At 40.9% G+C, this 12,468-nt stretch overlaps 1 protein-coding gene across 1 annotated transcript; it reads left to right on the top strand.

The window, feature by feature from the left end:
• Positions 1-4,243: 4,243 nt before the first annotated feature.
• Positions 4,244-8,235, top strand: LOC125553267 (GDSL esterase/lipase At5g42170-like). The gene is made up of 3 exons (XM_048717076.1): positions 4,244-4,638; positions 7,182-7,312; positions 7,419-8,235. The coding sequence occupies exons 1-3, from the start codon at positions 4,338-4,340 to the stop codon at positions 8,106-8,108; spliced, it is 1,122 nt and encodes a 373-aa protein (XP_048573033.1). The 5' UTR covers positions 4,244-4,337; the 3' UTR covers positions 8,109-8,235.
• Positions 8,236-12,468: the final 4,233 nt, after the last annotated feature.

The following is a 12,468-nucleotide window of genomic DNA, read 5'->3' as shown; positions in this document are numbered from 1 at the left end:
CTTCGATCTAGTTGTCTATATGGGCAACATATAACATTGTGTAACCAAGTACCATGAGTTTTCTACTGATTGGCTAGAATTTTATAACAAGATTCATGTGAATTGAAAAATTAACACCTTTTTATCAAATAATGCTTGAATTGTGGAAGTTACTGGCGGTATATGTTCTCATATTGTTGGATGACCATCGTAATATAGGCCATACTCCCCGCCCTCTTCATAAAAATTTATGGACATGTCCAGAACCTTGACTACCACATCATCAAAGGTATCCAACTTTTACATCACTTTTGATAAATTGTTTAGTATTTCTAAAAATGCATTGTTCCACAATTAGGAAAATAATATGTTTTCCTCGTCGAAACATTCGAGAAAATGTGACACTAATCTTGCATTACCATGTGCTTGTGAATTTGTACAAAAGCAATAGCTCTACAAATTTTTTAAACCCTCATTTTGTTATTTTCATTAGGCAGTGATGCTCATTTCCTGTCGAGATATACAAATCTCATTCATGTTTTTATTGCATTGTTTGCATATTAGTCATCATTTTTCTGTTTACTTCCTCGCTAGAAAAGAAAAGCCATTTTTGTGTTCCAATTGTTGGGAAGCAAAATATCTATGAGCCATTTTGCTAATCTCACAGTGCATCAGCTTTGTAGACCCAAGTAAATATGATCTAGCTAGAATCTGCCCATGTTATTCCAGATTAAAATTTGAGATGCTCTCAACCTATTTACCAACATGGAAATAAGTTTGTCCAAGCAAAAGTACCATGCGGTTCTAGTAATGGGCTCTTATTTCTGGCAAACTTTTTGTGAATTTGAAAAGTTAACTCGACTTCCATCGAATTATGTTTGAAAATTGAAAGTTGTTGGTGGTGAAAACCTAATACTTTTGGATTAATATCATCGTAGTTCATATTGCCCCTCCTCTTCCCGCTAAAAAGCAATCATGCAGGTACCCAAAACCCTAAACATCACACCATCAATGTCACCCAACTAGTTCAAGATTTTAATGTAATATCCCACACCTCGCTTTAGGCTGCTTTCAATCAAACTTAAGTATGGAATCTCTCCCTTAGTGTCATTCCAAGACTATTAATGATTTTTTTTGTGTGGGGAGACTACTAACGAAGCAAACTCGTACTCTCGGTGGTCCCGACACTCTTTGTGACACACTCCCTTTCCTAGCGGTCATTGTCTTCTTAACCACAAGACTGTTTAAATATGAAAACTTTGATAGTGCAACTCGATATATTATTGCAAATAGTCTTCTCACCTTTATTTATTAGGATTGTTAGGTTTTAGAGACCCAAAGTTGTTTCTTTAATTCCATAGAAAAAGGTACCATGGAGTTTTTACTTATTACCCTCTAAGGTTTGATTTTGTAAATATTTTTCTTCCCAATATAGGTTACTTTGGGACAAAAGTGTTAGTGAAGCGAGCACGTAAACCTTCATAAACACTGTTCAAAATTTCTAGAATAGTTTCTGAAAATTTTTGATCATTTCAGCAGGACCGAAATATTTGTAAGTTCAATTATTTGGAGCAAATCCAAACTAATTTCAAATAAGATATCAATTATGTAAAACTTCATTAAAATCTGGTGAATAATAAGAATTCCGGAAGAATTTCAAAAATTCCAGACATCCCTCGAGATCCGAAATTTGTCTCTTTCCGAAAATTTTAATCCTTGGTCATGCATGAGTGGCCTACAAGCAATATAATGACGTGTTGTCGGTTGGGACAGATGGGAGAACACACAAGGCAATGCAAGCCACTGAAGGCAGTGTAGTAGTACATCTATTGCCCTGTTGAACGGTCTTAATTCTTGTCAAGTGGGTCGATCGGCGCATGCATGTGATTCTTCACGTCCATACACACATACTATTTGGGCAAAGTGAAAGCAACGGCGAGCGGTTGCACGTAAAGGTCAGGGACAGGCAGATGGATGGCTTGCTAACCAACCTGCATGAATGCATGCATGATGCACGTCTGGCTCCTCCTCTTCGAGCTAGCTGCTCCTCCCCTCCACGTCAAGTCACACACGCCATTAACACCTCCCTAGCTAGCTAGCTAGCTCATCGATCCATCGATAATTCGACATAGATGGCCATCTATCGAAACTAAAACAAAATGTGTAGTTGTGCACTCTGTCTTGTCTTGCTTCAATCGATTCAGTGCCGGTTAACCCATGCATGCATCCATCACGTTCAGTTAACTTTCGTCTAATCTTGTACTTCCTCAGTCTTAAAATAAGTGTCTCAATTTTGTATTAACTTTAATAAAAATTTATAATATTAAGATTGAGACACTTATTTTGAAACGGAGGGAGTACTCGGTACCAGCTAGCTATCAAACCTAATCACATGCAAACATTTATTGAATCGTCTATGTGAGGTACACATATACAACTACATACATGTAGGATAAGGACTGCCGCCGGTCCGCCGCATGGATGGTTACATCAATCAATAATTATGATTAGAGAATGATTATGATATGATATATGAGGTTGTACGTGACCAACTAGCGTATCTTACTCATGTGCAGTGTCAATCCACATTCTGCAGTCCATATCAGCTAGCTAGCTAGTATATTACAAACTTTTTTTGGTTGATAGATTGCTTGCCACATTGGCCATGTGGTAGCCATATCTATAGTTATATTTGGCCAAGAAAATTTATGCATATATAGTTTGATATATGATCAAGTCGATCAGGACCATCAATTTAAGCCGATCGCCATCGGGCATGCTGGTACGAATATATACATCTTTTACGTGGAAAAATCGTCTAACCTAATGCATGCACGGTCAAAGAGCTCATTGATGAAGAAAATTGGACATGGAAGGCGGACCTTGTTCGACAAAACTTTCTTGCTCCGGATGCAGAAGCCATATTAAACATACCATTGCGCACTGGAGGTGGGGACGATTTCTTTGCTTGGGCTTTTGAAAACTCAGGTGTGTACACTGACAAGTCGGCGTACCGTGCTCTCGTGAATCAGAAAGAGCGTCATGCTCTAGAGGAAGAGACGGCTACCGGTGCCTCAAAATTAGAACAACAGATGTGGACATCTCTGTGAAAGCTCAAAGTTGTGCCTAAGGTCAGAGTCTTCTGGTGGAGAGTTCTTCGCGGGATCCTCCCTGACGAAGCAACCCTTCAGCACAAACATATCAAACCTCTTAGCCTATGCAATGTTTGCCTGGCCAAAGAGGGGGATCTTATGCATGCATGCATTGGTGTCCTGTTCCCATGCACACAGATTTTGGGATGAAGCGCAAACCTAGTTCGATCTCTGACTCCCACGCTTAAATCCAGCCACCTAGGCGCGCGATATCTTATGTGATGATCGTTTCTCGGAACATGTGAGAGAACAGATTGTGTCGGTGATATGGGCTATTTGGCATTCGCGGAATCGATGGACTCATGAGAAGGAGCGTGTGGATCCAGTGTATTCCACTCGACGCATCCGAGAAGATTTGGCCTTGCTGGAGATTCCGATGAAGCAGGCTACCTTGTTCCTAGGACATGGCTGGGGTCACCCAGAAGCGGGACTTGTCAAGATAAATGTCGATGGTGCAATCAACTCGGAAGCGCGATTAGCCGGAGCGGATGGTGTTGCTCGTTCTGCTACGGCACTGCTTGCTTCCTGGTGCAAAACGCATGTCGGTGTTACGGATCCTCTCATTGCTGAGGCCTTGTCACTACGAGAGGGAGTTCTCTTTGCTCGTCAGCGAGGCTACTCACATGTGACATTGGAATCCGACTGCCTGGAGATAGTGAATCTCTGGAACACTCGTCACGACTCTCGTTTGGTTGTGGCTCCTTTACTAGTAGAGATTGGCGAGCATGCTCTGTCTTTTGTTTCTTTTGTATTTCAGCATGTATACAGGCCTGCTAATCTCCCGGCCCATCTTTGTGCGAAGCATGCCAGCACGCTGATGGTGACCGAGACTTGGTTAGACTCTACACCCTCGTTCCTGATCAGTAGCCTGATGGCTAATGACCCTAGTAGCGTTTTTGTTTGGATAAAACTCTCACAATTCCCCGCAAAAATAATAATAATGCATGCACTGTTTAATTAAGGGGCTATCAAGGCGCCATTGACACTCCAACTGCACGCAAGTTAGTACCACAGTACTTCACACTAGCTTAAACTATAGCCCACTACTCGTTGGAGGGACACATGTGTGTGTATAAATAGGGTGGCAGAGGCAGAGTGCTTGGTACACAGTGCATAGGGACATCCTCCATTGCAGCTAGCTAGCTGCATTCGGTTGAGGCCAACCAGCAACCACACACCACAGCTCATTACTCACTAGCAGCAACGATGAGGAGGTTGCGGCTGCAGCAGGTCGCCGTCATCGTGGCGGTACTAGCGGTGGTGCGGCCGGCTCTGTGCCGGGAGCAGAAGAACAATGGGACGGCGGCGGTGGCGGGGGGGGGGGAGGGGAAGCGGAGTCCGAGGGCGACGGCGGTGATCGTGTTCGGCGACTCGATCGTCGACCCGGGGAACAACAACAACCTGCACACCCAGATCAAGGCCAACCATCCCCCCTACGGCAAGGACTTCGACGGCCACGTCGCCACCGGCCGCTTCTCCAACGGCCTCGTGCCGTCCGACCTCGTCGGTACGTCCGTGTCCATCGTCGTCTGTCTGTCCTTATCACTGTGGTCGTGGTTTGTCTAGGGTCACTATATTCTTTCTTTTTCATGAACTGTTGTTTTGGACATCAGCATAGTATCAATACATGTACAAACTCCATAAAAAGTTATGTGTTAATATCAACAAATAGTCGAGACTTGTCGCAAAGAATAAAAATAAATATTCGAGACACATTCACACATATCTTGGTTCAGTTCCAAGTATCCATCACACTTATACTATATAAAATTTGAATACTGAACCAAGAACAATGACTTAACGCAATCGGTGATATATTTTTTTATCAGTAGCAAAACATGGGTATTTTGTTGGTAGGGCATATCAAGCAATTTTATTTGGAAGTGGGCATGATGTGCCCACGAGATAGTATAATCTTGAAGGAAATATAGGAGAGCGGTCATATGGCCCCCGGGATAAACAACTGGATGACAAAAAAGTTTTAAAACATGCACGTGTTCAGATCTTTAAAACATGCCATGGAAAAAAATATCGTGGAAAATTCCACAAGTTTTGTAATGTTTATTTAAATCTAGTGATGTAAAATGAAAAAATAGCATCAAAATTTATTTTAGCACAAAAACTTGTCGTTTTCATGAAAAAATAGACCCACACAAATACCACATGTATATTTACATGTGTAACATTTTAAGAAATTTGATATTTAAAAGATCATTTTATTCCACCCTGCTAGGAGATATCTTTTTTTCTGAGAATGCTGGGGAAATATCTGGCCCCACAATTAATTAACTTAGGTTCTCTTAGTTTCTTAACATAGGTCACTCTTATTCTAGGCGCTGAGCGAAAAATTATCACTAAAACACACAGGCTTGCCGCATATATGCCGACCCAGCTAGCGCCAGCTCGCTCGCATAGAAAACCAGCATTACATGGCTCCATAGAAACCAATCATGTTCGTCTAAGAAAAGAGCCACTAGAAAAATTAGCATCACCTGGTTCAGGGAAAAACCGGCTATGCTTTTTCGATAAATTTGAAAAATTTCATAACTTTTAATGAAATTTAACGAATAATTTTTTCAAGAATTTTATAAAGTTCATGAATTTGTAAAAATATTGAGAAATTTTAAAATGTTTTGGAATTTTAAAGATTTTGCATGAGTTTTAAAAATGTTCAAAAAATCAAGAGGATACTCACGAACTTTGAAAATGTTCACGAATATTTTTCAAGAAAGGTCATGGAATAAGAAAAGAACATAATACACCGAAGCAAAACGGTGAAAGTGAAGTCAGACAGATAAGAAACAGAAAAAAAAAGAGAACAACAGAATAAAAATAGTGAAAAACCGCAGTAGAAATTCGAATAAGAAATAACTGGAAAACTGGAACAAAACCAGTCAAAACACCCAACGAAACAAAAAGAAACAGAATATGGGCTGGGCCATTACCCAGCTCAAGAGCATGTACCAGTGTTTTTTGCGGTTGAAATATTCATGTGTGATTGAAAAATCTTCACGCGGCTAGGAAATGTTAATGCTGTCTAAAAAATTAGTCCGAGCAAGTTTCTAAAATAGTTCATTATATTCAAGGAAATGTTTGAGAAACTTAGAAAAGGTTCACCTGTTTAAAGAGTTTTATCCATGACATTAAAAAAATAAGGACATTGTAAAAATTCCATAGCATTAAAAAATCATGACATTCAAAATATTCACACTTTTGGAAGTTACATTTTGTGGCATTTTAAAAAAATTCATGTAATTTTGGAAAAGTTGGAGCAATTTTAAACATATGTTCATAACATAAAAAAATGTTCTAGTAGTTAACTAATGTTAACGCATTTAAAAAACAATGTTCATGACATCTAATAAAATGTTCAATTTATGTTTAAGAATGTTTAATTTGTATTCAAAAGATGTTTAATGTGCACTTTGCGAATGTTCAACACATACTCGGATAGAACGTTGAACATTTAAAAAAATGTTCAATGTGTATCTAAAAAATGATTGTTTTGTATACGGAAAATGTTCAATGTGTGTTAACAGTTGTAACGTGTAATTCAAAAATGATAGAAAAAATAAGATAAGATCAAATGTTATAAAATGAAAAAGTGAAAAAAAAATCAGAATGAAAATTGGTAAAAAGATAGAAAAGAAAAAACGCGTTAAATCTTCCAAAAACCAGGTGGAAGGATCCGCAAACTGGTCCTTCGAAGCTTGCAAAAACAGCTTGGTACAAATTACTGAGCCGGGCCACTTTTAACGATCACCATAGTCGAGCACGAGTTTCGCTTGTAGTAAGCGATGTATACGGCGAAGACTACATTGCATCTCATAGAGTCACGGTAAGCGAGATTTAGCACTGGCACAAGTGTAGTCTTAATTGATTGGTTAGCTGCAGGCCTACATGCTCAGTATGCCTTTTAAAACATGTTTAGTAAACTTTGGTGAATAATTTAATCTCTTTACTTAGTTTGTGGCCTACTTTGCGCTTTAGAACTTGTTTAATAAACTTTATGGCTAAGTTAATCTCTTTAATTGATGGGCCGGATTTCAGCCCAGAAACTTCACGTGAAGAAGCTGGTTGCTCCGTGGCTCAATGTTGACCACACTCCAGAGGACCTCCTCACCGGCGTTAGCTTTGCCTCAGGAGCCACAGGATATGATCCCCTCACTCCAAAGATCGTGGTATGTATTCTCACGGATCCTTCAAACTCAACCTCAACTAATTTTTTTGTAGCTGGTCCAATAAATGAAGTTGTATTGATCTTGCTGATTTCTACACGTAATGCAGAGCGTCATCACGCTTGAACAACAACTGGAGTACTTCGATGAGTACCGCGGCAAGTTGGTGGCCATCGCCGGTGAGGAAGAGGCCGAGAGGATCATCGACGGCGCCTTGTTTTTTGTGTGCGCTGGCACGGATGACGTGGCCAACACCTACTTCACCACTCCGTTCCGAATCCTGGAGTACGACATCCCGTCCTACGTGGACCTCCTCCTCGTCGGCGTGGACAAGTTCCTCCGAAGCGTGAGCGCTCGTGGAGCAAAGCTTATAGGCTTCGTGGGCCTTCCACCTATCGGGTGCGTGCCGTCGCAGCGGACGGTCGGTGGCGGGTTGCACCGTCGCTGTGAGCCCAAACGCAACTACGCGGCACAACTCTACAACTCGAGGGTGCAGGTGCTCATCAACGGGTTGAATGCGGAGGCTGGGTTCAACACCCGTGTTGTCTACTTGGGGATCTATGACATCATCCAAGAGCTCGCCGAGGGCGGGGAGCGGTGGGGGTTCACGGAGACGACCCGCGGGTGTTGTGGGACTGGGCTCATTGAGGTGACGAATCTCTGCGACTCGAGGTTCATGGCAGTGTGCCAAGACGTATCCAAGCATGTCTTCTTCGACAGCTTCCATCCCACGGAAAGGGCGTACAAGATTATTGTTGATTACATTTGGGACACCTACGGCTACCTCCTGCAACCCTAAGTGGAGTTTCTCGACATAGATTGAGCGCCAAGGATCGACGAACAAAGAAATTGTACATGACATATATAGTTGTCAAGAGATTTCCTATTATTGTTTGAGATCAACTTATGCATCATGACAGTGATCAGTAAGTCGGTGGGTTGGTCCGAAAACATGGCAAAATATAGGAAAAATATTCTCTACTCCCTCGAGTATATATTTATTACGATACCTCCTATACCTCCTATGCCATATATACTTCTTTCTTACTCCGGAAATACTGCGTTAGCTAGTAACCACTCTCACTTGAGAGTTATATAGGAAAAGGAAATTGAGTCTATGGTTCACGTAATTTGCCCGCATACTTCCTTTATGTATAAAAATAGTTACTCCATTGTAAAATCTAATGGGCCCGGTGACAAATTTTCACAATATTCGTGTGAGAGTGGATTTTCTGGAAACCCGGCAGTCCAGCATCGCACCGAGATCATAGAAATTTGAAACTTTGCAGTTCAGTAACACGCTAGAAGTAAAATCTTTAGACATGTTTGCCGGATTTTTGTGTGCACCACAAATAGAAACTAAAAATTTCAATTGCACAGAGATTTGATCGTGATTTTTTTTCTCTTTTTTTGCACAGAGATTGATGGTAAGCTAGATACAGCTGAAGAAAAGGGAGCAGATATGGCATATGTCGATCGCACCTGCACATCGATCATGATGTTTCTCGATTCGATTCGATTTGTGCAGGTGACAGACAAAAGTCATGTACCTGAGTGACCTATGTACGGGGTATTGGTCACGTACACACATAGATGGATGGATGGATGGACGCATGATTGATGAGAACAAATGTGCTCCCGCTTTAAATCCGGAGTGCACATCATTTTGGATTCCACCATCGCAACGCATTTTGATGATAGCTACGTACTTCCTGATCGATCAAAATTAGTCTATGTCAACTCAAGTAAACCAAGCTATTCTTACTCACCGGATGACACCGCAGCGTTCGCTGCCTAGTCCAACCGCGTGAACATGCCCCGTCATTTCCCCCTTCCGATTTCTCTGGTTTAGTTTCCTCATTGGCACCCCCCTTAACTTAGTGGAGTCACTTTTATGTACCCATAAGACGGGCCCATGGGATTGAGGTGCCATCGGTCGATCCACCCGATTAGCCTCCTCTGTCTCCTTCTTCATCCTCCGACATCACCCTCTCCCCTGCCCTTCTCAACTCATAGTCGGACCTCGGACGGGAATGCATGATCCTTTGCTACCTAAGACTAGGAAGCGAACAATAACACTTTGGTTTCCGTTTGGATACCAAGACAAATAAATTCCTATAAAGTTGTTCCCGTGAAGATTACTGAAATGATTGTGATAATCTTTTTTTCTTATGCGGGGCCCTTGATAATCAGCTCGCACTGGTGTAGTCTTAACGCCAGTGCTATATCCAGCATAATGACAATCCTAACACACACTCGCCAGCAGTTACACCGCACAATGGCCGGCCCAATAACGGATATTGTTTCTCCAGCGGTCATTTAAATTGGTTCTTCCTTCTGTTTTCTGTATTTTTTCTAGGAACCGGGGTTGTTTGGATTCTACAGTTCTTTTTTCCATTAATTTTTTTATTCTTTTGACCTTTTCTGTTTCTTTTATCATTTCCCATTTTCTCTACCTTTTGCTTTCCGTACCTTTTTAAAAATCGGTCTGTATTTCTCCTCTTCTTTTTATTTTTTGTATTGGTTTATATTCTTTTTAATTTATTTTTATTTTCTTTTTGTTCTATTTCTTCTTCGCGTAAATGTTTAAAAAATGAATTTCCATGTTTTAAAAATGTTAATGGTGTACTAAAATTGTCATAGTGTATTTCAAAATCTATTCATCATGCATTAAAAATTTATATGGTTTATTTATAAATATTCGTGTGTACTAAAGGATAAAAGCATGATCTGAGCATTATTAAGTAGCATAAACTTTTTTAAAATAAAATAAACATTTTTATGTGTATTATAAAATTAGTTTTTACATGATGAAGCTTTTAAGACATAATGTAATTTTTTAAAATATATGATGACTATCTAATATACCATAAACATTTTAATACATGAAAACCAATTTTTAGTATGCGGTGATTTGTTAATATATAATGAACATTTTTTTTATTGTATGATGAATAGCATAAATAAATTGTAACATGTTTCTTACATGATGAATATGTGTTAATGCATGATGCACATTTTAAAAGAAACAATGTTAATACTGGTTTAGAAAATTAAATAGATGGTGGATGTTTTAGTAAATTGTTTACATTTTTAATAGAAAGAAAGCAATTTTTTAATACACGATGATCATCGTTTTCATAATCTTTTTGTTCAAGGAAAGAATAGTGTGTGCCATTTATTTATTATTATTTCTGGACTCTATGAGTGGAATTTCTAATGGCACACCTCACCTAAATAAAATATTTTCTTTTCTAGTAGCATGTACACAAGTATTATTTGGGCTGGGAGCAGAGAGCCCAGTTAGAGAACGTTTTTCTTTTTGATTCTTGTTCGGGTTATCTGCCCAAATGGGGAAGAATGGGGGTTCGGGATGCTCTAGATATCTATTTAGCGGCCTTTCCAATCCGGGCGTTAGTCACCAAAGTGAGTGCTGGCCCAGTTTAATAAACTTCTAGGGCTAAGTTAATCTTTTAATTGATGGGCCAGATTCAGCCCAGAAGCTTCATGTGAAGAAGTTGGTTGCTCCATTGGCTCAAAGTCAACTACACTCCCAAGAAGGTTCAATGGGCCAGAAGATTTTTTCCCCTAGGCGAAAAACCCTAGGGTTTCGAACTCTTTCGGCGGCCATCGCCGGAATCCTTTATCTCCCCTATTCGTCGCCCCTGATTGGCGGCTTTGGGATAGGGAATACGCTTCTCCTTCCTGGATGTCTCGTCAAGGGTAGGAAGAGGCAGGAAGGACAGATCCGATCGGTGTGATGGCGGAGAACGCGAGATCGCACAAGATGAAGACGGTGGAAACAACGGAGGAATTGCTCGCAAGACTCACATTGCAGGAAGAGGAGGAGGATGACTTCATCTGGGAGGAGGAATTGTGGGATGCGGCGGAACCGGCGAAGTGGCTAGCGATAGCTAGGGTTCATACACCAAAAACCTTCAGCCCCAATGCTTTGTATGGAGACATGAGGGCAGCTTGGAACCCGGCTAGACCGGTGGTGTGGAGGAAAACTGAAAGTGCGTTATATCGACTAGAGGGGGGTGAATAGGCGATTTTTATGAAAGTCTTCAGAACATGGGAGTTTTGAAGACAAACGATAAAAATCAAACCTATTACCATGCAGCGGAAGGTAGACTACACTAGGCAAACCATAGTCAAGTATTCAATGAAGTGGAAGCACAAAGACTAATAGCAGCTAGGTAGTAAGGATCAGGTTGGAAGATATTGTGAAGCCAAACAGAACACGCAATCACTCAGTGAAGACAAATGATAGAGCAAACATACAATGACTTCACAAGGAGGAACAGTAAGTAAAGTGAAGTGAAGATGAAACCAGTGACTCGTTGAAGACAATGATTTGTTGGACCAGTTCCAGTTGCTGTGACAACTGTACGTCTGGTTGGAGCGGCTAGGTATTTAAACCTTAGGACACACAGTCCCGGACACCCAGTCCTGAACACGCAGCTCAGGACACCCAGTCCTCACCGTATTCTCCTTGAGCTAAGGTCACATAGACCTCGCCCAATCACTCTGGTAAGTCTTCAAGGTAGACTCCCAAACCTTCACAGACTTTGTTCACTGGCAATCCACAATGTCTCTTGGATGCTCAGAACGCGATGCCTAACCGGCTGGAGGATGCACAGTCCTCAAGTGTAATAAGTCTTCAGATCACACAGACAAGAAGACTTAAGTGATGCCCAATTCTCTCTGGCTCTGGTGGTTAGGGCTTTTATCCTCACAAGGAATTCTCTCTCAAAGGCTTCGAGGTGGGTTGCTCTCAAACGAAAAAAGCCGTACTCTCAATCTGAGCAGCCAACCGTTTATGGTTGTAGGGGGGTGGGCTATTTATAGCCACTTGGCAACCCGACCTGATTTGTCCGAAATGACCCTGGTGTTGGAAATATGCCCTAGAGGCAATAATAAATTAGTTATTATTATATTTCCTTGTTCATGATAATCGTTTATTATCCATGCTAGAATTGTATTGATAGGAAACTCAGATACATGTGTGGATACATAGACAACACCATGTCCCTAGTAAGCCTCTAGTTGACTAGCTCGTTGATCAATAGATGGTTACGGTTTCCTGACCATGGACATTGGATGTCATTGATAACGGGATCACATCATTAGGAGAATGATGTGATGGACAAAGACCC

Source organism: Triticum urartu, chromosome 4 (genome assembly GCF_003073215.2).
Source record: "Triticum urartu cultivar G1812 chromosome 4, Tu2.1, whole genome shotgun sequence".
Classification (NCBI taxonomy): domain Eukaryota; kingdom Viridiplantae; phylum Streptophyta; class Magnoliopsida; order Poales; family Poaceae; genus Triticum; species Triticum urartu.
This window is presented reverse-complemented; position numbering and strand designations above follow the sequence as displayed.